Source organism: Xiphophorus hellerii, chromosome 9, assembly GCF_003331165.1.
Source record: "Xiphophorus hellerii strain 12219 chromosome 9, Xiphophorus_hellerii-4.1, whole genome shotgun sequence".
NCBI classification, from domain to species: domain Eukaryota; kingdom Metazoa; phylum Chordata; class Actinopteri; order Cyprinodontiformes; family Poeciliidae; genus Xiphophorus; species Xiphophorus hellerii.
Window position 1 is genome coordinate 18,597,452 of NC_045680.1, and position 27,379 is coordinate 18,624,830.

A 27,379-nucleotide genomic window follows, 5' to 3' on the forward strand; every position below is an offset into this window, starting at 1 on the left:
CTCCTGCTGTAATGTTTTCTACACCCCTATTGTTAACCTGTAAAGATTATTGGCGTCTTCTAATCCCGTTTGCTCTCTAGTTGTTCTCGAACAAACCACTGAGGCCTACTTAGAACAGTTGTACACCCTACACTTTTCAGGTTCGTAAAATTCTTGGAGAATCACACATTAGCTTCATTATACTCACAACGGTGTCCTGCACTGTTTTTATCTGCCACAAAAAATACAACAGTTGCATCAAAGACAAGGCGCTGTACGGTAAAATGGTGCCATTTTCTGAGGTGTGCATGGCTGAGAAAAGAAATGGCTGTAACCAGTGAAGACAATTTCTTCCTTAGTAGTTCATTCACACAGCCAGAGAACATTTATTAGATTCATGTTAGAGGGATGCATAATCACGACTCTTGCATATCCTAGAGATATTTTGTTTGTGACTGTGCATGCTTTTGAACACAGAAAAGGCAATTTTCTGTGTTAACTCTTTGAATCAACCACAATTCATGTTGGAAAAATTAGATGTGCTAAATTTAAGCTGCCAGACCATGAAGAGCTGCTTTCTTTTTGCCTCTACCTCAGAGGTATGCTTTTTTTGTGTGCCCTTCATTTAATCTTATTCGCTTCCTAGTTAATTTTATTTGTTTAATGGACGTTTTAGCACCCTCCTCGTGTGCGTTCATGCTCTGTTGACACTGAAATAAAGCATTAGCAATAAGAGAACTATTCATGCAGAGTAAGAATGTTTCACAGTGTTGGATGTTAATCAGGCCTCAGACTCTACAGCTACTCTCAAATGTATTTTTATTTGTAAACAAAATGTTTTTTCAAACAAACACAAGTTTTTGATTTTCTTCTTCAATTATGCATTTGATGAAAGGCTTCCAAAGATGCTGTATGCTTCACCCACCATTTGTCTTGAGATCAAGGTTTATGCTGCTGATTCCATCCTTTAGAGAGAAACCTCAGATCAAATAGTTATTCAAGGCTCGCCCACAAATGTTTTTTTTTTTTTTTTAGCCAGGTTCTCTGCGCTTGTTTTTTTAAAGACATTTTCATGCATTTGAATATTTTCTGAGAATTTTTTTGGAGGATCTAAAATTATTTTAGCCTTTTTATATCACATTTTGATAGGTAGTACCTTAGTTTTGGATTATCCGTAGTTGCCCTACATTTTAAACAGCAACATTAGTCTTGCTAGTTATTAACTTGGAGTGAATTTCAGTGTAATTGATGTGTATGACTTGATGAAAACAAACAGACCTTCAATTAACCAGTCCTTTGCAGTGTGGCAGCACAGAGGGATGCATGATGGTCCTGTGTTTACATCTCAGCTTCATCTTTTCTTTGTGGTGTTTGCATGTTCATGTGCAAAGGCAGGTTTTCTTTGGAGACTTCTATTTCCTGATACACCTCTCAGATATCAATGAGAGGCTAATTTGCCATTCTATCATACGCGTCAGTCTGGAAGTGTCAAACAAGCTCTTTTGCAAGTTTGGGCAGGAGAGAGTAACAAGAACTTGACACAATTTGCTTTCTTCAGACACAGACTGCGTATTTAGCTTCTGGGGCAGAGCATGTATGTATCTCATAAAATGTTTCCAGTCGCTGATTTTTCCAGCCACACTCGGTGACAAAAAGATGTTCAGTTTAAGTGTCCTGCTCTGGCAGCTTAGGCAAACATCATGGATCACCGTTGTTACCTCATATTGTCAGTGCTGTTAAAAGGCAGATTTGCACAACAGCAGCAGGAGGAAATGAGATATTCCCCCTGCTGCACTGTGTTGACTTTGTTAAATTAATGGCATGACAGGCAATGTCTGGTTCAGGCAGCGGACTGGACAAGTTGTGGCAAATATGTTAACAAGGGAAGGAAAAGAACAAAAAGGGGGCAGAAAAACCAGGGAATAACAATGACTGTGACTGAAGTAATCATAGCGATACTATCTCTATTTAATACTTACAATAATGACCAGAAAAAAATCTAAAACAAAAAAAAGACACGAAGAACCAATTGCATCTGCAGCACCAAAATTAATGAATAGCAAATATTATTATTATTATGATGGAGAATAGTTTTATGTTCCTTCTGTTCAATTGTGCGATTGCATCTGCCTCCGTGTATGTGCAATGTTTGTGTAGGCGTGTCTGTGTGTGAATGTATTTGCATGAAAGTGTGTACAGAAGCAGAAGATATATCTGATATCTGGGTGAAGTTTAAAGGAGAGAAGTTTGTGGAGACCACAACCACCAACAAGCCCGATAGTTTCCTTTCAAGTTGACATGGTCATGGTCAGATCCTGCAGCGGGTCATGAGACACGGTACCGACCAGGGGACAGGTGCAGGACAAGACCCATCAGTCCACAGAGAACGGTCTCATAATACAACCACTTTTCGCCTTACCACAGTAAACTGAGCAGAGATCCTCCCCACTACCCAACAAAGCAAAAGGAAGGGTGTTTGTATTTTGCTTGTATTTTTTATGTAATATGAAAGTTTATTTGCCCAGTAAGTTAAACTTAATTTAAATTCCCATAATTGTGGATGTGTGTGTGTATATATATATATATATATATACACATCCACAGTCTGAAAAATGCAGTCTGGACATCCAGACTGCATTTTTCCCCTCTTGATTAATCTTACTATAATAAACAACAGACTTATATTAATGCAAAATGTTTTTATAACTCAGTCAAAAAAACTGGCACATACATACATCATGAATCAGAATGAGCTTTTTATGTTTTACTAAAAGCCCATATCTCAATTTTCTACACTGCAGTGCTCCACTGAATGAGCACTGTTCAAATTTGTAGTCATTTTAAAAATCGAAATGTCTGGACAATTTTCTGAACAGTCCCTTTTGTGACATGGTTGGGGTATTTAATTATTAAAGCATTCTAGTTTTGTATGCAAAGAAGATGAATCATTATTAGCCATTAAATGTTATTCTTCAAGGCCAAGGTCGGAACACATTCAGAGCTGTTTGTGTTTTCAGCTAAAGGTACTTTAAGATAATTCCACTTATATAAAAATATTTGATTAATGATTCATGGTAAATGACCTGAACTTGAGGATCCAAAGTGCTTCATGCTACATTCAGTAATTCACTCATTCACTCACATTTTTTCCCAAAACAACTTCACTTTTAAGATATTTCATATTATTCAAATACTAAAAAAGGTCAAAACTGCTTCATGCTTAACAAAACTATCTGAATGTCTTTCCTTAGATTTCACCTTTTTAATACAGATAACAGATATAGTACTAAAGAAATCAGAGAAGTGTACAGTGGAGTAAGGCTGCCACCCCGTGGTTATAAACTGTAAGTACATTTTTTTTAAAATCTAAAAAACATCCATTTGAATGCCATTATTCTGAAATACTGAAATACATTATTTTTTCTGTAATATTCAAATCTATTAAATGGATCTTTATATTACCAAATAAAATGAAGAGGGTTGCAAAAAATTCATCTGAGCATGTGATGATTGTCAGCTTGAAAATAATTATTGTCAAACAAGTAAAACCTAATTCAGATGTTAAAAATAAAATAAAAAAAATAAAAAAACTGATGGAACAAATTGAGTTACTTAGAAGTAAATGTGAATGTTTTCTATGCTTTGGTTATTATTTAACAAATTTTAGATTATTAAAGTGTCTAAAACTGTTCAGTTTATAATTTTTGTAATAAGCTCAGTACAGGTTTGTAATACATTTGAGTTACAGCGACAGCCATGTTTACTGTCTTCTGAGCATCCTCAGAGGATATCGCACTAATAATTTTAAAAGAGTTTTAAACTTTTAAAACGGTTATTTCACATTTCAAATTAAATTGCTTATAACTTAAGGCTGAAAAACTAACATTCTGTATTGGAAACACATTAAAAACCCATGTGATTCAGCTTTCATTTCTTCCACTAAGATCTGAGGTTCCAGTACAGCAAGTTATTTATTACTGCTAAGTACAGTGAAACAGACTTCCTATGAAAACTATCCTTAAGGCTAAAATGGGTGCATTTACATTTAACTCATTTAGATGTTGATTAATGTTTGTCGTCCCTTTTAAATTAAATAAAGTACCATGAATCCAGAGTGATCCCATAAAAAAAAAAAAAAAAAACTGACAAATTTAGAGCAAATTATTTCTTTGGAAATTAAGTCCCAAACATGACTGTACCTTCAGCCTTTTTCTACATGATGTGGACTTAAGTCTTAAGTCTGCTTAAATTAAGCATTTGTCAATTTTCAGCATGAATCAGCAGTGGCTGACCTTAGAAAAGCGACATTGTAGATGTAGTTAAATAAAGTAAATTTGTTACTTTGCTGAAACATTCAAAGCCTGGCTGATGTCTTGTTTACAGCCTACTTTCTGAGTTGGGCTTTGTGTTTATTTGCACACAGAAAAGGTCACCAGAGTAGCAAAAGTAGCAACTGTTAGGTTACCGTGAGTGATTAAACATTTGAAAAGACACGCTGACTTTTTTTTTTCCCCTCAGTATAACAGATCAATATTGAAGACTTTTATTCTTCTTTTAGTGAATAGACCAAACACTCAAAGAGAAAGGTGTGGCACAGTCTGGTCTTATCTCATCACATCAGTCTGCTAAGTCACTCTTCCATAAAACTGTCTCCAGCGATGCGAGATGCCAACATCACATCACACCCTCATGTTCCTGGAACAGCAGCTTATAGCTGAACAAGCATGTATTGTGATGCCTGAACACAGTTCAGTGGTGTGTCTGACACCAAAATACATCTCAAAATTATGAAACCTACAAGTTTGCTTTCAGAACAGCAAATACCCAGCATTAACAGAGCCAAGTTTCCAACTTAGGAGGTTTTCAGTGATATGCTTGATATTTTTGGCTCATGTAACTAAATGCCATTTAACCATCTTATACATCCCCTTGCAAAAGTGTGTTCATACTGGTCACATCCCAGTGTCTTTGGTCAGAATTTTATGTAACACACACAAAGTAGGGTAGAATTATTAAGTGGAAGGAAAATCCTTTTCAATTTTTGCTACAAATAAGAATCAGTTAAATGTGGTGTGTATTCAGCTTGTATGAGCAAATAGTTATAGAACCACCTTTTGCTGCAACTGACTTGCAGCTTTACAAATAGCGACAGTTTTAACAAATATGTAAAAAAAAAAACAACATATTTTTAAATAAAAGTTATATTTTGTAGTTTTAATGGTGTGATTACATTGCACACAGGTGCACCCCATTTGGTAATTTGGTAGTTTTTACTTGGTGATAATAAATTATGTGGGATGCACATTGCTCTAAACAATGTATCATTTGCCTTCACAAGTATGTTCTACTTTGGGTTGTTTTTTTGTTTTTGTTTTAATAAAGGCCCAGCAAACAAATTTTTTATATTGCAAAGCAAATAAAAGTTGAAAGTGTGAACCTTATAGCCAGGCAGATTATTCAGTGTGTTTTATTTTTGCATTCTATTCCCACCACTGATGAATATTGTTTACTTTAGAAAATGTTGAAATAGATTATGTTTTTGTTAGACTCTCCATCTGAAATGTCTGTTCAGACTAGACATGACAAAAGTTTGACAGAGTGTCAGCAAACGCAAAGTTGCACCCCCCAGCTTGGCAGAGTCTCCCTCTGGGGTCCGAAGCCTTCCCAAGCTGAACGGATCAAACCAAGCGGCCTCCCTCTAAGGTCCCTGAATGGATAACAAGCACCAGCAAAGAAAGAAAAAAAAAAAAAAGAATGACAGCAAGTTTAATTTTATGTAACTTTTTAGTTTGTGCACTGACCTTTTTATAGATTTTTTCCCGTCTCTCCCTTCAACTTGGTAAAAGACTAATGGCGTCAGTCAAAAAAAAAAAAAAGAACCCCTCTCTATTGTGGACCACGTCTCTAAAAATAGCCCGCTCATTACAGCCCTACTCGATGTGAGCCCCGCTTATGTCTCCGGTCCGGTTCTGAGCGAACTGCCACGCTGAGCCATCCGGCGAACACTTCGACTCCGGTCCCAACCAGCTCCCGCTGAGGCGGCCTGCCACATCCTACAAGAGCTCTGCCTCTTTTAATCAATACAGAATGAATGGAGCATAAAATAACACTTTGAAAACAAACAGCACTTTCAGCAACTGTAACCCAGAGTATGTTTTGGGTCTGCTGCTGCTGCGGCTCAAAGAATTATATTCCCATTTCAAAAGAACAAGTGTACAATAAAAATGCTTTGTGCCTCTGAAGCTGCCCCCTACTGTTTTATTGACGTGCCGTGTCAATGTGTGCCCCTGCTTTGCTTTTACAGTTTCAATTATTGAGCTTCCAAAAAGAAATATTATGAGCAAAGTTCAATAGGCTGGAATGATCTATGGTTTCTTCCCAAACAAAATAGCTAACTTCTAAAATTGGCAAGTTTTTTTTTTTCTTTTTTTCCCCCAAACTTGTCAACCTCACAGTTGTATTACTGTTTCTGCTACATGCCAGGTTACTTGGAAGTGAAGCCATTCTTGCTGTTTTGACACACTGCTGGTCTGGGAGCATCTGAGGCAGCTGAAGGCAAATTCTTTCACACATCGATGCAGATATTGGGAAGTTTAAGTTAGGAGAGGGCACCCCTGTGGTGCCATTCCTCTGCAGCGAGAGAAGAAGCAGCAGCCAGCGGTATTGATTCACCTTGCAGCCTTGATCCTGCTGTCACAGACAGTACATCACTTCATTTAATCCACTGTTAAATAGGCCGTAATTAGAAATCTGTCCAGCAGATATGTTTTATTTAAAGAGTAGTTTGCGGCTGAGCCAGAAGGGTGCCCCACTCGCTGGACTGCATCAACTTCTACTGGAGCTATTTTGTTTTTCAGGAAGGACTTTAATCTGAATGCTGTCGACAGTGCCTGCAAAGAGAAAGCAAATGATGCAAATAAACACTCTCTTGGGGGATTAGCAAGCAGGCTATTTGGAAAATATTTACAGTAGGTCTGCTAATTGTGGATAATGTTTGTTGGTCCCTTGGCTGTCATTTGACTGACAGATATTTGTCACAGCAAATATTTCTTTTTGCTGAACAGATGGAAAAATCTACAAAGAACGAAATGGAAAACAATGAGACACACGGGTGACGATGGAAAACCTCCATGAGAAAAGTTGGAAGACCTAAAGTCAAGGAATTGTAGACGTTGAAAAACTTTGTGTTTGTACCTGAAGCCTTTAGAAAAAGGACTGTTAATATTATTATTTGCCAATTTAATTGGTAGCAGGACCAACATTTTTAAAACGTCCAGAGAAAATATCTAAATTAAAATATTATGTGTGTTGTCCTTTCAAATGCAAATGATTCCAGTGATGAGAAACTATGATGTTAGGAAAAATAAGAAACTTTGAATTGTCTGATCCAAGTTTCCACAATGCTCTGAAATACCAATAACCATGATTTTAGTGTTAATTATTTCTGTATAGAAAAATGCCAGCATAGTAACTGGTATAATGTGTAGTTTCAGGTATAGTGATATGCTTTGCTTGATGTTACATTCAGTTCTTTTCGACAAGCACTAATTAATTAAACTAACTAAAAATAAATAAATTAAATTTGGTGAGTATTTCTCCATCCAGAGCAAAGGAAATGTAATTGTGACAAAACACTCCGCTCATTCCCTCTCTTTTGTAAAGTACATATTTGGGGAGGATTATTATAGACTAAAAGTACATACATTAATTCCTAATGAGAGCCTACAGCAGCATTCCTAATTTAAAGCTTCAAGGTTCGGTGCGCTGGCTGTTTTTGATGTTTCCACATCCGACTCAAAAAGAATGGCTTATCAAAAGCTCTCTACAAAACCTGATGACCACATGCATTTGAGAAGGAAAACATCTAAGACTTACAAAACACCAGCCTAAAAAGTTTATATTCAAACCCATCTGATCAAATTTAAAGTGGGAAAACTGGAACAAAGAACAGGAGAGTCTGACTGCCTAATAGGAAGGAATCGTGAAGTGAAAGAAATTTGGAGAAACAGAAAAACTATGGGAACAATTCCAAAATAAAGCACAACTCGCATCAAGTAAACAGAAGTAAAAAAAGCTAAAAACTAACAAACCGCAAGGGAAGATGAGAACTCAAATAAAATTGATCTCAAAATCTAACAAATCAGGACATGCAATTATGCTAAAGTGAATGAATGAATAAATGAAATGAAATTTGCAGGAACAAACCTTTGCTTTAGTGTTTACACATCTGAGATCTATCACACAGAGAGCACATGAAGTCAAATATTATACAGCTTTCAAAGAATTTACTTGAAGGTGTATGAAACTTTGTTTTGATTTGTGGATTTGTTCATAAGAAAGTGAGACTAAGCAAATCGTAACATCGGACCTACCAGCTTACATTGTTCATCCACACTACTGATTTATGATTTTTATATCTTTTTGATTTCATTGCAATTCATAATCTTGTCTTGTATTTTCACATATTTAATTCAACGTCATCGCCACTTCTGGGCTTACAGCATGTTTTACAACTTCATGTCTGGACAAAGATATGTTTTGAGCAGAGGGAATAACATCTGTTTAGATACATCTACAGTAGTAAAGTCAAGTCATTTTTATGTTTTAAAGCACATAAAAATTTTGAATTTTTTTAGTTGCATTTGAAAACTGCAGCTAAAAAAATTGTTTTACAAAATGTTTTGACCTCCCTGTATGTTTGAATAAATAATAATAATAATAATAATAATAATAATAATAATAATTAATAATAACAATACATCCATATTGAGTGCTTTTCAGGACACTCAAAGACGTGACATCTTGTTTACATTTTTGAGTTTCTGTACATATTTGTTTTCCTTTACAGTTTAATGAGTACCAGTGACTGTTTTTAATTTTTTTTTAGAGGTCCCCTAAATTTATGTTGGGTTACATGTTGCCTACCTGTTGTTGAAACTAAACCTTGACATAGACATGTTTCTTATTTTATATTAGACATCTGAACTGCTCAGGTCTGGTCTCATGAAGCATAGATGATATTTTTCATACAGTTGCTGTGGTGATTTGCGTTTATGGCCATTTCAATAGATCAGGTCATTTTTGGGAAGCGTAAGCCTTTCCATTTTATAAAGTTGCAAAACATCAGTTATTTCCAGCCTATTTTATTCATTAAGCATATATTTCTACTATTATTTTCTCCTTTGTTGTAATCACCATCACTCTCTGTAAGCAAATGAATGAACTTGAAAATTAATTTTACCAACATCACAAAGTTACAACTCTAAATTATATTTTAACTCCTCCTGGCTGGTTAAAAGCCTCGTAGCGGACACATATAAACTATTAAATATTAAAACCATTTATCTTTATGAAAATTTCTCTTTAATCATACAACAGAGGTTAAGATAAATGACTCAAAGATTTGTCAAAAGAAGGGAAAAATATTAACAGAACCAAAATGTTCTCTACTGCACTCTTCACTCAATAAGAACGAAGACAAATGTATTATTATTTCTCTTCATTATTAATCTCTGATATTTTCTGAAGTAAGGAGAGCCTCACAGAATTGTCATAAGAAGAAAAAAAACCTTGCAATTTTAATAAGAAGCTTAAGGTGAGCACTTTATTTTAAGTGCTATTGATTGTGTTGCGTTGTGTCTAATTTTGACTGCAAAACAAGTTGTCTTAATCCATTTCGTTTTCTGGTTTCATTAAGGGCCGGTGCTGGTGAGCTTGATGTGAGGTGGGCCCCAAAACAAAACTGGCTTCGGGTCGGCTCTGCACTCGTTGATTTAAACCACCTATAACTCCATTCTGCTTTCAATATAAAGGTCGATCATGCAGTCACATTCCTCAGACATTGACGGATGTGTAATTTTGGAGGATATTTACTGTAATAACTCTAAATGTAATTAATGATCACATTTTTTAGACTCCACTAGGTGATCGTTTTTAATCAAGTCATAGGCTCGGAAAACTTAAGTTGCAAGCCATTCAAGAGTTTTTGTGTATTTCTCTGTACCTGTTTACTTGAAATGTACAGTAAACGTTTTGAACAGCCTTATTGATCCCAATAAGAAGTTATCTTTTCAACACACCCAGTGAGTCATTCATTCACTATGCAATTACCACGAGGAACAAAATCCAGGCCCGACGGACAGTGATGTCTTCCAAAACCTTTAGCACATCAGCTTTCAAAGAAAAGCTTTTGGACATTTCGCTAGGGTGCATTTTTCACAATTTCCTCCGTAAAAGTTGCCTTCTTCTTAAAGACCACTGGGTGTCGCTCCAGAGCGTCCAATATCGCCTCAGTGCTCTTATTCCCTCGAATATTACCCCCCTATGCTCTCTGCTGTGTGTGCGGGTGCGTTGTGTGTTGGATAGAAAGTCAGCCTGGTTTCCAGCTGAGTGCTTGCTCTCTCGCAGCGTGTGTGTGTGTGTGTGTGTGTGTATCGGTGGGTGTGCGTGTGTGTGTTGTCATTATTATCCACTCTGCTCCCAGCTCAGAATGGCCAGATTCACTCAGACTGAAACAAGAAGGCAGCACCATCCACAGCAGTCCCAGCCCGCTCACTCCAGCCTGGTTTTCACCGGACCGGGGGCACCACCGACCCACCAACCATTACTACTTCTCCCACATCAGCACCAGTACCCTCAGCTCACATTCCCGAAACCCATGAACGGGTCAGAACCCATTTCAATTCATCCGGAGAGCGGCAACATGAAAGACCAAGATGCCATTAAGCTGTTTATCGGGCAGATACCGAGGAACTTGGAGGAAAAAGACCTGAAACCCCTGTTTGAACAGTTTGGGAAAATCCACGAACTGACAGTTCTCAAGGACCGATACACCGGCATGCACAAAGGTAACGTGTCGCGCCACATACGGTCGCGAACACCACTTTATAATTTCCTAATATCGCTTGTGATATTTAGCTTATGTCTTTTCTAATGCGACTTTAATTTTTTTTTTTTCATTTTTACATTTGGTCCAAACAATTTGTCAGTTGAGAGGCTTCTATTATTCCCCTGGTTTCCCCCAATATTTTTTAGATGCGTCTGTTACAACTCGATTTTTCAGCGTTTATATTCTCATAGAATTCAATATGTCAGAATACATCCTCCATTATTATGAGCGCTTCTCTTTCACGAACAATTCCTTACAGGGTTTTTTGTTGTTTTTGTTTTGTAATCGAAGAGTGTTTCTTTGCGCTCCTAAAGTGGGGCAGAGGCGCTCGAAAAGGATGCATTTTTAAAGAGCCTTCCCTTGCCAGTCCCATCTTTTTTTTTGTCTGCGGAGGGACGGCATCATTTATTCATTCACATGCTTTCTTTAACATCCCTTCGCGTGGGAGTGGGAGTTGGGGCCGGGCGCAGAGCCGTCACAGCTAAATCTGTGTAATTCTACAGTGTCTCCGAAGGGCGCAGGAACTGTCACAAGATGACGGACGCTGCCACGGAGATTGTGATGCCGACTGCGCTTGCCTCGGCTGAAGTGGGGAAGCCGAGGCCAGCAGCGGAGGGGATGTAAATTCACTCTGCCCACACTGTGCAGGCGACAGTGACAACTTCCGTCCTCCTAAGGCCCAATGAAAGTTGTTTAGGAAGACATTACTGTGAGCTTATGTGTTCAGAGCAAACTCCCACGTCCACTCTACATGTTGGACATCAAAATCAAATTTTATTTTCAGCACACGGAAAGCAAAACTACTTGGAATAATCTTTGGCATTTAGACTGTTCTGATTAGACGTCCTTCGATTTAAATTTTCATCAGTGCATACAGAGTTTAAGGCTTTTACAGGATCGCAGCTGCAATGGGAACAAGGATACACATCCATCCATCCGCTATGACTTGCATTGTAAATTAGAGTGTTGTAGGTGCCTATCTCCAGTATGTTGGGTGTACGTCCTGGACAGGTCTGCAGTTTATCACAGAGCAGCCCAAAGGGCCCCAGGTCAAACAACCATGCATGCACACACTCACAACTAAGGGCAATTTAGAGTAATCAGTTAACCTATAACAATAATGTTTTTAGGGTTGTGAGAGAAACCTAGAATCCCTGTGATGGACCGGAAAGTCATTTTAAAAATTTTATTTAATCATTATTTAACCAGTGAAGTCCCATTGAGATTAAAAATCTCTTTTTTTGAAGGGAATCCTGGTCAAGAGGTAGCAACATGTCTGAATTTGAAGCCAGAACCTTCTTGCTGCAAGGCAACAGTACTAACAACTGCTCCACCGTGCAGCCCCGTGATGTTTATCACACTGACAATAAATTATTGACTTGACTTAAGAAGGCAGGCCCAGATATGCCCAGTGGCACTCCACGGTTCATTCTGGGGGCTCACTCCCAAGGCATTCTCTGGTCAGAGAAGATATACAGTTCATCCACTGGGCTCTGGGTCTGCCCTTGGGTCTCATCTCAGTGGGACATGCCCTGAAAACCTATGAAGCAAGGCACCCAGGAGGAATCCTGATCAGACCCCCCCCCCCCCCAAAAAAAAAAAAAACTCAACTGACTTCTTTTGATGTGGAGGAGCAGTGGCTCTTCTTAAAGCTCAAGTTTTTTCCCCATGTTCAACCACTCTACAGGGAGGCTCAATTAAGTCTCCTGGATTTTGCCCTTGTAGATATTATTCATATCTCTTGACCACAGATGAGTCAAAACATAGACTGGGAGACATAGGGGTGCACCGAAATAATGTCATGTTTGCAGATGTGACTTGAATTCATCTGTTCACCTTCTGCACCATCCTGTTATCATTTATTAAGAAAGAAATCAAGATACTTAAACACCTCTCTTGAGTCAGAGACTAGCCACTAGTCTGGATAGAGCAATCCAGCGTTTTCAGGTTGAAAGATGATTCGGATTTTGAGGAGCTAAAAACTTGGCCCATGTATCGACATATCTTTTAAGATGATTGTATATGTCGCCTGCTGGGGAAGGACAAGAGGAATGATGTCCTTTGGGCAGCAGCAGAACTTTGATAGTGAAATATTTGCTATGGTTTACAACACCACTGCTTTTTCATAATTGGGTTGCAGGTTTAAAGTGGTACACACATTGAAACGTAATGGCACCCACTTCAGTTCTAAAATAGTCATACTTTAAGTTATTAGCATAACCTCAAGCTGTCATAAGGTTTTTCTTGGTCAGTTACTTTTGTAAAAGTAACTGAATAGCTATAACTAAGCATATTTAAACAATTTTTGAAAACTTTTGGTTTTAAAACTGTTAAACAAAAGTTCTATTAAACCATTCCCACCCTTTTAAAGTCATTTTAATAAGATGTGAGGAAAGAATATCATAGTGACTTGAGTTTTCTTCATTGTGGAGCAGAAAGTAATGTAGTTCTTCCCTTACCCCTACAGGATTTTGCACATTGTGCGAAAACTCGCTGAAAGTCAGCTGTTACACTTTCTCTCAATGACAAGAACGACCGATTCAGCTGCTTCTGAAATAAATTAATTTCAGTTTTTAAAAATAGGCACATTTAAGGAGCATAATTACTTACTATCATTAAGGTAAAGCAGTTTGGGACTTTGGGTAAAAGTCTGTGCATTAAGCACCAGCACATACAGTATATAATTTATATATATAACATAAATGTCATTTGCAAACATTGGTTATTTGTGGTCTGAGAAGTTGCTGTCAAAATGTGAAAGTTAGATTAAGTGAGATTGGTCAGTGTGTCCAGAACCGCCTCGGAACAGTCGTACTGAGTCCCCGTTTCATTCGGATACGAAAGGTTGAAGCTGAATACCGCCATCAGACCCTTTATTTCCCTGCTGAAATGTGAGGCAATATTTGATGTCAGTTTGTAGAAAAGAAAGATTTATTTTTTCAATGTAGCCTTCATTTGCCATCCGTGGGCATGTGTTTATTTTATGTGTGTGTGTGTGGGGGCGCGTGTCGGGCTGTGTATACCCTACAATATCATTGCCTGGAGTTGCGTAATGATTGCAGTATTTGGCTGCTGAGTAAATTTTGTCCAAAAAAAGGTTCAGACTGTTATACATGCAGCTCGACACTTTGGTTTGACATATATATGTGTACATATACATACACACACATCACACACACACACGCACGCACGCACCTATACTATCATATGTGTGTGTGTAACCTATTGCTATCATAAGATTTTTATGATAGAGTGTCATAAAAATCTTTATTTTTATGTGTGTGGGGGTGTGTGTGTTTGTGTTTTGAAAGGGTTTTCTCTGATTTCTTAGTATTATAAGAAATATAAAGTATTATATATAATATGTTAATTGGACAATCCATGTTTTAACTTGTAAACAAAAAAAAACCTTATTTCTGTAATTTAGATGTGTAATTTTGTTTATCGGTAAACAAACGTGGCATATTTAAATAAAATATATAAACAGAAAGATATTGAGTTGAGGTCATCTCCCTGATTTAATGCAACGTATAATTTCAAATCTACTTTTCAAAGTGAATATTTATCCCCATTCAGAAGCTTGCAAACAACTAATTAATACAAGATAAGTAGGGTTCATCAAATTAAATGTCTTAGAATGTAATGATGCCTGGCCACACAATTAACAATACACAATCAAACCCTAATATGTCAGTGATCTTTCAGAGTTAATCATGCTGTTAGGCAGAATGGGATTATGGAGCATGCATCCTGATGGAGAGACAGGGACAGCGCCCTCTCTAAGAGGTGCATTAACTCTGACAAACACTCAGATGGACAGTACTAGATGCACAAATTTGTTTTCATTATCCTAAATGCTGTGCATTCTGTCATTTTGATTTTTGTTTCATTTCCGATGCACTCTCCATATTTGTTACTTTCCTTTCATCTTTTTTCAACTGTTTTTCCTCTTGGTAATCCATGGGGGAAAACATGGAATTAGTTTGTAAAGCGTGATAATAATGCATGGCCATAATAACTTGACTCAAGAGGATTAGCAAATGTGCATTGTCTGAAGCAGCGGTCTCCTGGGTGATCAGTTGGTTGCCTCCCTAAACAGTGGCTGCCTCTCCCAATTAAAAATTCAGTCCAGTCTGCCTCTTCAAATGATTAATTCTGCCCACGCTGTCAATGGCCTGCCAATTGTTGTCGCCCAGCCGGTATTAATAGGTAGAGGATTTCCTGATGTTGAATTTATCACACGGTGGAAACTTCTCCCTTTGGCTCTAATTAGCTTATGTTTATAGCACATGCAGAGCACACTCTTAGACATTTATGCACATGCATATATGCAGAACTAAGGTTGTTTTTTTAAAGTGTTCTAGATCCTCAACTTCCTTCCTTCCTTTCTTTTTTTTCCCCTCGTTTGCATCTGTTTTGTTTATTTCACCAATTTACTATCCCTGGCATGAAAAAGCGGATGTATTTATGGAAAGCAAACGTCTCTGGACAGATTATGCCCCACGAGCTCCCCTCATGCAGTTAAGTAACACGCAATCACATCAGAGTGAAAGAGCATACGTGATTCGGCTCAGCAGATAGACAGACAAACCTTCCCTGAGTTGCTCCAATTCGCTGGCCAAGGCAAACCTGATATCAATATTAAGCTTGTGTCGGCTATCATTCTGTTAATGCATTTATAAATGGAGGTATTGCCGTAGACCACAGCCAAGCAGAAGCATATTAAATCACGGAATAATCTGATGAAATATTTATTCAAGTTATTTTTTTTTTCCCCCTCCTCCGAGCGAGTCTGATAGATAGGGTTTCTCGGCGATTTGCTCCCTGAAAAGACAGAGAAATAACAGAATAATTTCCACACATTATATTTGCCAAAACCACATAATAGGGTATTTTGAGAATGCAGTTATAAGTTTGCACAATGGAGTTTGTAGACTGAGGCTCTGCTTTTTAAGGCAACCTTTCTATCTTTAATAACAAATCTGAATCCATGTTCTTGTCCATAATGTGTGCGCCTTATGGTAAGTGTCAAAGATCATGGTAGTGTTGTAGGACAGCATCCCCCCCTGAGGAAACAGATGGGGCAAACTCACAGATCATAAATAAAACTGTAGATGTGGCATAGATTGTCCATGCACATTGCATAAAGGTACTGTTGCATTGTGTTAATTATGTAATGCATTACTGAAACTGGTGTCTCTTAGAACAGGGTTTTGTATCGCTGAATCACATCTGAACTTCAGAAGCATTCTCACCCAAATCTCGCTCAAATCTGCCTATACCAGCCGTGTGGCATAAATACTTGTGTGCATGTATGTGCAAAAGCCTATATGTCTGTCACTATGCCGTATGTTAACATTTCACATAGACTGCTGCAAAGGAAGCAGGCTATTTGCAGGTGACAGGCGGCAGGCTCTGTGTACCAAGACAACCCAGTTGCAAAGCAAAAGTTAATATTCAATTCAGATTTATTCAAGCTACTCCTTGTTTCAAACACGCATTTTTTTTTCTTGGTTACAAAACATTGACCAACAAATAGCAATTTGATTATTGAAAAATGTTATCTTTTCCTAATTTTTGTTCAATTTGCGCCTTCAATAATTTTTGGCCGATTTTCCAAACCTAATTCCAGTATGTTGTAGCTTTACAGCACTTTATTCTCCTAATATTTAAATATTTTTGATAAATTGTTGGAGCTAAGTAATCCAAAAACTGCTGAATTCACACAAATAATTAGATTTAGTTGCACATTATTTTCTGAAGATTTTATCCTAAACCATAATTCTTTGAATCTGATCTTTTTTGGAATGTCTGATTTATTTAATGGGAGAGGTTATCACCCCTGATTAAAACCAAAATAACGTATTGATAATAAATAATAATAATAATATTCATTGAAGTCTCACATTCACAAATTTTGACAGTCGACCAGAATAGATTTCAGAAAAGTACTTTCAATCATGGAGTGTCACTGCAGGAAAGAAGCATCCAAAGAAGTCTCATATGAATGGAGCAAAACTGCTGATGGCAAAGATACTAAAAAGATGTTTTGCAGATAATAAGCCTATCACCAAGAATATATGGCTAGCTACCTTACTAGTTCATTCAGTTTAACTTATTACTTTTATTTGTCGTTTATTTTTGTGCTGGGAAAAGAAAATTTGTGAGACCTAAGTCAGATAAATAGCGGAGAACAACTCCTGAAGTGAGCAAATCGTGAATATGTCTTTTTGCCATTTCAAGTCATAGAACAGTGACAAATATGGTTTGGCATCCAACACTAATGGTAGCTACCATAATCCCTCAGAGCAATATTATCCAACACCTCTGGTTCTTTAGTGTGAAACTAAAATGTGCGGGCTCGGGTCTGATGTGATTCCCAAATATGAGATCCTATACTTCTGAGATAAATCCAAGGTGCCATTAGTCTGTTTGCAGCTTTGCTAAATGACTTTCTAACAGAACAATATTCATTTTTACTACATTTTTCTCATGGATTGACACTGATCTAATGTCTCTTTACAGATGGGCTGCATTCAGTAATAATCCAGATTTAATAGACATCTGACTTGTGTGGTCCTTTAAACATTACTGGTTAGGTTGTAGGAGCACAGCCATTTCATAAAGATTTGAAGAAGAAATAATGTCCATACTGTTTAGCGTTTCTTCTGACTTTTTGTTTAGCACATGGGAGGAAGGGCTAGTTTCAGACTTCATGCAGTTATGTGCAGTGATTTAATTTAGCTAATGTGGAATAAAAACCTATGTCAGGGCTGGTGAGCAAAAGTCACTGAGCCAAGCAGTAAAAACACTCGCTTTGCAATCTTTAAATGCCTGTAAATATTGTAATAAGCAACAGGGTTTTCCTCATAAAAAATGCAGCAGCTCAACGAGTACTGACAGGCGCTATGGGTCCTGAGTTCAGGATGAGGCGCGCTGCCTCACCTTCTCCCTCTCCCTTGCTTGTTTCTGCTGTTTTCCCCATAGAGATTGGCAATCTCAGATGCCGACGAGGAAAAGCAATGGTGGAAGTTAACGTCTGCACACCAGACTCACCTGACTTTTATTCTCTCTTACGCATCTTTTTTCTCTGTTAATCTCTAACTGAGAGAGCCTTCAGGTGGATTGATTTTCTGCTCCAATGCAACATTTATTATGGCTTGCAGTATATAACACTTTCAGCACGTTGTAAGGACTGGTATTCCATGACCTTTGTGGAATATGCTTGCTCTTAATGGGTGCCTGAAGCATGGATGGGCATGTGTACATGTGCAAACATGTCTAAGAAATAACATAAAAAAAAAAACTTTTATCAGAGAGACTTATTTATGAAATGTCAATCACTTGTGCGTATAGCAAGTTCTTTGGAGATTTTTTATTTATTTTTTGGCCTTTGAAGAAGCCTCAAATACTCGTTTCTTGGTTTGAATGACAATTTAAAAACCCTATGCTCATTATGATTTAATGAATTGATGGAGGGCTGAATGGCTACCCCTATTAGGCACTCTGTGGTGAACTCCCAGAAAACATTTTACTAAGGCTTCAGGATATTAAGAAAACCTACAAGAGGCGATAATATTAGTGAAATGATTTATAAGAAATATTTAGCAGTGTTTAATTTTTTTTGCTTTGGGTTCATTGTAAAGAAAAATAATAGTTTCTTAATGACATTACTACTGTTTTTATACTGCATTAAGCACTCTAATGCACACTCTCATACAATAAAGGATCTGTCCTGCTGTGGGCTGGTGTCTTCCAAAGGCCCTGGGGACCTTATTGAAATCCCGCAAAGTTTTTAATAATACTCTGGTGGTCTGCCAAAAAAAATGTTTTAAAAAAAACCTAAAATGGGATTTTTAACAAAATGGCAATTCAAAATAGATGGCCAAATCAACATAATAGCTTCCCAGACACACATGGTTTCCTCCTTGGACATATCAGCCCCCAGATTTAGATCATAGGAAAAACCTTTGGGGAACTGACGACCTCTCTAAATAAGAAAATAGCGTAATGAAACTCCAGAAACCTTGCTGTGGCTTTGTGTAGTTCTGCCCATCCCTCTGACAACTTTCTAGAGGTGGACCTGCCACAATGAAGAGTGTGAACTGAATTGTTTTGAATCTGTTTTGGTTCACATTTAGTTTTTATAGGTAGAGTTGACTGAGACATAGAAGCTTGCTGCCTATATGTTTTGTTTGCAGAGCACTGTGGCCAACATAGCAGACTGTGGTCTTATAACATGGTGTGTAAAGGGGGAAGAAAAAAAGGTGCGGCCAAAGCAGGAAGGGTTGATGTTGTTTAATGCTACAGTTGTGTTTGAGCCTGGCGATGCGCTGATTCATTCTAACAGGAAAATAAAATAAGGGGGATGGGGCAAGAGAGAAGATTTTAAGGCAGTGTTTTGTGATAATCCTTCTCCATTTTGGAACAGTTCAGGAGAACTCATGCGATAAAGCCTTGTTCAAGCCTGGAAAAATAATAAGTTATTTGTCTTGCCTTATAGTGCTTTGCCCTTGGAGGGCTTGCTAACCCCCATGTTTTGGCCAAAAAAACAATCACAGATTAGTCAAGCTGTCACATGTTTCTGATTGCCAAACGGTTGAGCCCTTGATGTTGGCGCGAATGAACAATGCTTGAATGTCGAACTTGTATCTGCCTGAGAGTGCATGTAAACACAATGCTTTGTGGATATGCCTCAGCACCGCCGACCAATCCTTCTCTGTCACATAGCCCAGTGTGACGGAGAGGAATTGGACAACGTGCTTGGGCACATGCATGCAGAGGAAGGGGTGGGGGCCCAAAAGGCAAATGACAGACAGACACATGGCACAGAACAATGGCTGTATGGGCAGATGGATAAGTGGAGGGGGGAAAAGATGAAGTGTTTGTCAAGAGATGCAGAAACAAATGGCAGCTTTTATCCTGAGGCTTTGGGAGAAAGGAGTGATGGTTCAGTTTGGGACACATAGGGCAAATCACACAGGGTGAGTGGCATTTTGGCACAGGGCACGGGATGCATGGATGGTGGAGGGGGAGGAGCTCCTCATAGCAGCAGTTTGAAATAATCCAAATATTACCACTAAAACTACCGGCGCCAATTAATGTTCCTCATTAGACTTAATTTTATTCCATAATAACTAATTAGTTGAAAAACATGTATGTTGCAATTTTGACAACACAGATAATCTTTCTTGAATTAAATTAAACACATTTATCACAAGTAGGAATTATGTACAGATCAATGCTCCAACGAAACGTATCAAGTAAAAAAAAAGACTTGTCTGTGCATCCTCCGGTCCATGCAGGAAGTGAGAAGATGCATGCTGTTCAGCAGTGCTATAAATAGGAACTGTGTGATATTTCTGTGGTAAAATAGGTTAAGCTGGCATCGCTGCACTGCTGGCATGACATCACTGACTGCCTGCCAGCGTTACCCAAAAAACTGCTCCCGCACTCCGCTCTGAAAGAGAGAGGACAAGAATAAAAGGGGAGAGACTGTGTGAGAAGCTATGGGGGACAGAGCTGTTTCCTAGCCCTTTCCATCATTTTTCCTTGTATTTTTCATCCATCCATCCATCCATCCATCCACATCCATCCATCCATCCATCCATCCATCCATCCATCCATCCATCCATCCATCCATCCATCCATCCATCCATCCATCCATCCATCCATCCACATCCATCCATCCATCCACATCCATCCATCCATCCATCCATCCATCCATCCATCCTGCAACAAACAGTTTCTGGTTTGAGGCTTTGTACCAGAGATATGTCACATTTGCATTTTTTCCTCATATTTTCCCGTGTTTCACTCTGTGATGAAAGCAAGCTGCTTGCCAGACTGTGTTGAGGAGAAAGATGAGAGATGGAATTTGTGTTTCTTTCTTCATCATCCAATATTAATTTAGTTTAATGAGCAGAGTATATGGACTTTATGCAAGTTCCAACGTGGAACCTGATCTGAGATTTGATGTTCAGCAGAAGATCGGATTTAATTTAAAAAAAAAAGACTCAAACTAATTAATGGATAACAGGTTCCTATGTCTTATTAGCATCTGTCTGTCTGTCTGTCTGTCTGTCTGTCTGTCTGTCTGTCTGTCTGTCTGTCTGTCTATCTATCGTCACATCTTCATTAGGAGAACAGTATTTCTGGTATCCTCTGGGCTAAATGTGGTTTGTAGGAAATTTAAGTCGATGCAATTAACACCCTTGTGCCTGCTTGTTAGTCATACCATTAGAGGTAATCATTAGTCTTCTTCAGCTCCAGCGGTGACATGAGATAAATAAATAAAAAGTCAGGAAGGTTGGACAGTATACATTTTAGGTAAACATATCACTATGCAGGAGTACAGCATGTTGTTTTACATATTGCTTGGGGAAAAAAGAGAAGAATTTTAAATTTGTTTATTAAAGGAGACAGCTTTAGGCTTTAATCTGAAGATTTTAATATAAGCACACAACCCCCTTGGGTTGTGACTGACAGGGCAATGCATCCTGTATATGATGCCTGGTGTAGCAATAACTACATATGAGTAGATGTAGCTTTTTCCTTTTGCAGGGGTCGTTTATACCTAACCTGCCTTACTATGGTTTGGTAATGCCTCGTTTAGTCAGAATAACTATTTAATTACTAAATAGTTAGTTCTTTAAAAAAGAAGGCCTGACATTGCCACTAGTTAAGACAGGGGAGGAAGGAGATACCGCTTCGTTGCTTAATCGAAGCGTCTGCTGAACCCGTCATTCAATGCTCTGCTGAACCACAACATTTTGTTATATTTGTGAAACTTGAATTATAGTAAATGTAGATCTCTGGCTATTGATTTGCTAAATCGTTTTTATCCACTCCATAATTACACACTTTTTTTTGGTTAATAAATATAAGTGGAATGGAAAAAGTGGAAATCAGACAAATAAAAACTATGAAAGTGATTAAAAATAAAATGGATTTCATTTGGCCCTACATCAGTTGTACTTGTGCTAGAGTTTGAGAATATAGGCAATAAAGAAAACGAAAATTAAGAACAGATTAACAAATAAAGGTCTCTGACATAAATTTAAACTACCGAGACAAAGCTCTTTTTGTTCTAGCAGTCCATTCTCATGATAGCTATTATAAACACATAAGTAGGTTAGACATACTACAGATAGATGAGGAGGAAAGACATATGCCTTCCCTCCGTACTCCTCCTGCAACCAGTCTGTCCATGCACCTTCTGGGCCTTTGAAGCTGTGTCTTTTAAGGTAACTTTCAATTTGTAAAATCAAAGGGGCTTAGAACCTGAGCCTTCTCTTAGTCTGCAGTCATTTTGCAGCTGCCAGTCATCTATGATTTTAGCTTGTCTAAGATCTATTGATCTGTCTCAAAGGCTGTACTGTCTTTCACCTCTAGTAAGAGGAAAGGAATCATTTGGCATATTATGTCTAATATGCAAATCAGAGACATTACACAAGGATGTTACAACAGTTTGACATATTCTTGCACTGTGTTATACAGTATAATACAATGGATGGCATATGATAAATAGGGATAACCGAACAACAACAAAAAAAGATTCTTACTATTTCCTAGTTGCATTTTTGTTTGTTTTTGTGAGTGGTTGTTCCAGTTCATAAAGACGGGGAGATGTAGTTTTCTGACTTTGAATCAGGCAACGGCTTAGAGAAACTTTTATTGATTTCTGTAAATCCCTTGGCTGGGGCAGCCTTGGAGGGAGGGAGGAAGAGAGGGAGGAACAACGGCTTGGAGAGACGGCACTTGGCAGGTAAACTCTTGTTGACCTCCCAGAAGTAACACAGCGGGAGGCAGTAAGTGTGAACCTACACATTATTTACAGCCACAAGAAACTCCATCCATTAACAGTGTCAATTAGCCTGCTCGTCCGGGATGCAGTTCGCTGGATGTCTTTATAGATTGGGCAATCGCTTTAATAGTGTAAAGCTACAGACGAGTGGAAGACTCCTGCGATCAAGCCACATATTAAAAGATGGTTTAGTTGACTTGAGGATGGGAAATTTGCAGTGAGATATGATGTCGCCTGCATCAGCTGCTTAGTAATACTATTTTCTTATCAGAAACGACTTGACACATATCAACTTTTGAAATAAATTTTTTAATGGTTGATTATATATGAAGTGCAAATTGTGCCTGGACAGAACTACAGTATATAACCTCAGAACAGTAAACTAAATTCAGAGAAGTTGTGAGAACTTCTCTACATGGATGAATATGATGGCGTCTTTATCTCTGTTCTTACCCTGAAATATGTACAGGAGGTTTGCTGCATTTATTCGACAAACAATTCATCCAAAAATCTACATATATATATGGTAGATTCTGTAAATACACTCATACCAACACAGTCACTCCTTTGGGATGTGCTCCTTATGGATCTGTTTGACTGATTCGAGTAGGATAGTATACTCTGTGAGAGCAAGTAGCAACAAATCAATGGATGAGATCCTGCACTCAGGGGTCAGAGAGAATACCACGGAGGGTGAGGGGACTATTTCTTACCCTCATGATATACATTGAAGCTTCTCGGTTTCTCTGCAGGATTCATAGTCCCCCAGCTTACTGCTCAAGGTGATGGGATAATGGGAGCGGGTCCTGTAAGGGGAAGAGAAATGAAGGATGTTTTGAAGCTGGATGCAGCAGATAACGGGATGGGCTGACTGATGAAGGGGCGATAGAAGATTGGGTTTGAAGTCATGATCAACAGATGTTTGTAGAGGAGAGTTTCTGGCTTCCTTTAGGTTGAGCGTCTATTTTAATTAGGGTTTACAAACTCTGCCAGGCTACAGATTTTATTATACCATCATTACAAGCCCATTTGGCCAGGACAGAGAAAATATTGTTCTTGGAAGAATGACTGAGAGCAGTGTGGTAAGTTCCTGCCAAGCTCCGCTTAATGAAACTTATTTGTCTTTTATCACTCTGAAACATAGTTTATTGTCAGATCCAGTATATATTGTGATCATAAGGACTGATTCAATCTGTTACAACGCTCCCTGGAACCAAACAGATGACCCACCTCATGATCAGCCTGCATCAGTAAGCTAACTGTGTTCAGGTCTGGCAGTGACTCAGGTCATCAGCACATCGTCTCACTGCTCACGATGTGTGTTTCGTCTTCCTTTCCCACTTAAGTTCCTCTAGAGTCCCACATGACCATTAACGATGTAAGCGAACCATTTACCAAAAGTGAGAGCCTTTTCCTAAAAGTGCAAATGATGTGAGAGCTAACAGACAAGATCAGTGCCAGGACTGGCTCTATTTGTGCTAAATCCACACTTTCTGGCCAAGAAAATGCCGCGGCAAGAGCAAGTTAACACTTCGTTTTTTTTCACACTGGGGTAGCTTGGCTCCTCTGGGCAAAAAGATACAGAATATGGATGAAATGAAGATACCAAAAGTGAAGGGAAAATAGGAAATTGACAATCAGATTTGACTATTCAGTAGAACACAATTAATTTCGTCTCCATGCGGTGATGAGTCAGGTTCATCAACTATAGAGATAGTTGATAAAAGTTTGGACCTGCTTATAGATACAGGACAACAATCCCAACTGACTGGATGAATAATATTAAAATTTAAAATGTTACATCTGCTATATGTTGTATAAAATGTACAATCTAGGGTTGAGCGATATGGCTGAAAAACATATCACAATATAAGTTTTTCATATCAGTTGATTTTAATAATTATTGATTAGTTTTACCTGCCAGGCATGTTTTTGATGATATAAAGCTGAAAAAAGTCAAGTCACATAATGCCCTCCTTTTTTGGGCATCACTGCAATGGCCACAAAGAGCTAACTCTGGAGCATATCAGTTCAATTTCTGTGATAAGTAATATTAAGATGAAATTTTAATATCGCTGTTATTTTGTATAAATTAATCATGGTTATTAATATTCTTTAAAGTGTTTAAAAGCATGTTAAAATGTGCAGAAAATGCAACCAGAGTCAAGTATTGGAGTTCTTTTAAGGCTGAAAATTCCCCATTTAACTTTTTACCATCTTCTGTCAAAACAGAAACCATCTAATGATGTTTTTTTTATCCATAGTCAGTATTCTTAGTAATTTGCTTTAATACACTTATTTTACTGTAATTTTGCTGTTGTAGTTATATTTATTTAGGTACTGTACGTGAAGTCATGTTCAGGGCAATGGTCACTATTTTGCCTTATGTCCACTACTTAAATTACTCAAATTTATGCCTACCAATGAGACATTTTGTGATATACTTTATGCTACTTTTAATAAGTCGTCATGTAACTAATGTGTAATGCAGTATCCACTACCAGGAGACTACTAATGAGCTTTTTTTTTAGTTTTGTCAGGGGTCCTAATTTGTTATATATTTTATATTAACTGGCCAAAACGGGGATGGAAATATGGTCATATACAATATTTTGAGAACATTGTACAATTAAATACAATTTTAGGGCTTTTTAACCCCATAATCCAATAACATAGTATACTCCAACAAAAAATTAGTTGTCACTTTTTAAATTTCTGGGTAGAAAAATGTTTGTTTACAAATACAAAATAGAATAGAACAGAATAGATGTACTAGCTGGAAAGTGAGAGGCAAAATGGAAGCATGCAGATTCTCACAAGGGAAAACATAATAACAAAAAATAAGAAATAAGAATTGTACAGTAAGGGCAACTTTATAAATTAGAGAAAAAAAAACACTATACTGTTATCAAAAATAGCACACTCAGATTCAAAGAAATGTGCAATGAGCAGGACAATTTAAAACATGTCAATATAAAAATAGGAAGTCACAAAATAACAATGTGTACATAGGAAATAGATCTGGGTTGCCATTCTTTACTATTTTAAACCTTCTGTGCTGAAATATAATGTCATAATCCAAAAAGCCAGTGACAATTGGCTTTCTGAGGGGAACAAAGTGGCGAAGGGTGCAGCGCGGATGCCACAATTGGAACGACACGTGTGAAGGAAGAGCACTTTGCTCAGTCTCCCAGACAACACTCTTTTAATTACATGCCAATTAAGTAGAGTGGAGATGGTGAGATTCGGAAGATTTCTTTTGTACCAAACCTGGAGTTGCAGTAGGTGATGAGAGGCAAGTGTGGAGAGAGCAGAGAGGAGGTAAGGATTGCAAAGAGTTTCTTCTCCTCGGAGCTGAAATCAATGTGTGAGATAAAGCTGTGTTAGGTTTCTGTCAGATGATGCAGAGGATCATCTCCTCACAGTAAGAAGGCTTCCCCCGGTGCTGTGTCAGCAGGCTTTGATTACAGTGGCTTTTTTGTTGTGTTTCAAACAATTTCATCATGCCCACCCTTCCACCCCCTCCCACACACACTTTCTGCATTTGGTATGCAACGCAGCTCTGGCAATTTGTACGTGTTTGGATTCCAATTATGGAGTTGTTAAAGCCTTTTTGCCTGTGGCCTGCAAATTCTTATTAAGCCATACATTAAAGAGCACAGAATCACATTTAAATGGAGTTCATGTTTCTCTTTTGTTTCACAGTGTTGTGGTTGTTATTAATTTATTCGCACAGCCCTATGCATTACACATTAACAAATAAATCGTCTTTCTGATTGTAATGCAAAATACTTGTTTCGTATTCAGAGACAGGGGCACCATTTGTCAACAACAACAAGCCCAGAGAGACCAAACGAGAAAGAAGAAAACCAAGAGCCCTGATAGAGCCATTCCATTTTACCCTCGCTGATTAAAGAAACAAACAAGCCCAAAACTGAGGATTTTTGCATCGTGTTAGCTTTTTTTTTTTTTTTTTGCACGCTGATGCAGAAGAGTGACAGTCCTTTGAAGAGCATTGTGGTTAATTGAGTGATTTACTTGGTGATGGCAATTGAAAATCATTAGGTTAGGGCTGCTGGGACACAGGAGGTCTGGGATGATGACATCGGGGTCACAGTTGGCGACCTCCAAGGTCCTGACCCTTAAAAAACTCCATTACTGCCTGCCGTTCACAGCCAGCAGCTTGCTGACACTTCATAAAATAAACAACCTCATATTTAACACATAATATTAAAATTTGAAGAGCACATACAAAACCACAAAACTTTTTCAGGCATTCCTGTCAGTGCTACGCTAGACACACAGCCACACTCTGTTAAGGCACAGGAAATATGGTTCATGGATGAATAAAAGCGATCTTGTATGAGGCAAGAAAAATGGACTGGAATATTGTCCGTGTAAAGACACTTAATACATCACCACTCACTGAATACATTTGGTTGATGAAATGAGATCCAGAATGCAAGGGCTGCTAATAAACCATCTTCAGAGTGGCAGAAATATGATGCATGCTGACCCATATGAACCTCATTAATAGAACACAAGCAAATCTATTTATCCAGATAGTCAGGGCGAAAATGATTGCCTCAGTACTCGTTCTCCTTTCTCCCACATTTCTTTGCCTCTGTGGTTATTTTTCTCAGCTCTGCTTTTCCCTTTCATTGTATTAAATGTGTACAGATGTGTGATATAATTACATTTAGTCT

General features: G+C 38.0%; 1 protein-coding gene across 11 annotated transcripts in view; it reads left to right on the plus strand.

Moving 5' to 3' along the window:
* The first annotated feature begins 10,331 nt into the window (after positions 1-10,331).
* celf5a (cugbp, Elav-like family member 5a) overlaps positions 10,332-27,379 on the plus strand; it is a 237,618-nt gene continuing 220,570 nt past the window's right edge. For 7 of the 11 annotated variants that reach the window (XM_032572037.1, XM_032572038.1, XM_032572043.1 and 4 more), the window contains exon 1: positions 10,333-10,826. In XM_032572037.1, the coding sequence (XP_032427928.1) occupies positions 10,469-10,826 (358 nt within the window). In that variant the 5' untranslated portion in view covers positions 10,333-10,468. Of the gene's footprint in view, positions 10,827-27,379 lie in introns of all 11 variants that reach the window. The other 4 variants (XM_032572040.1, XM_032572045.1, XM_032572041.1 and 1 more) reach the window with 2 other exon arrangements.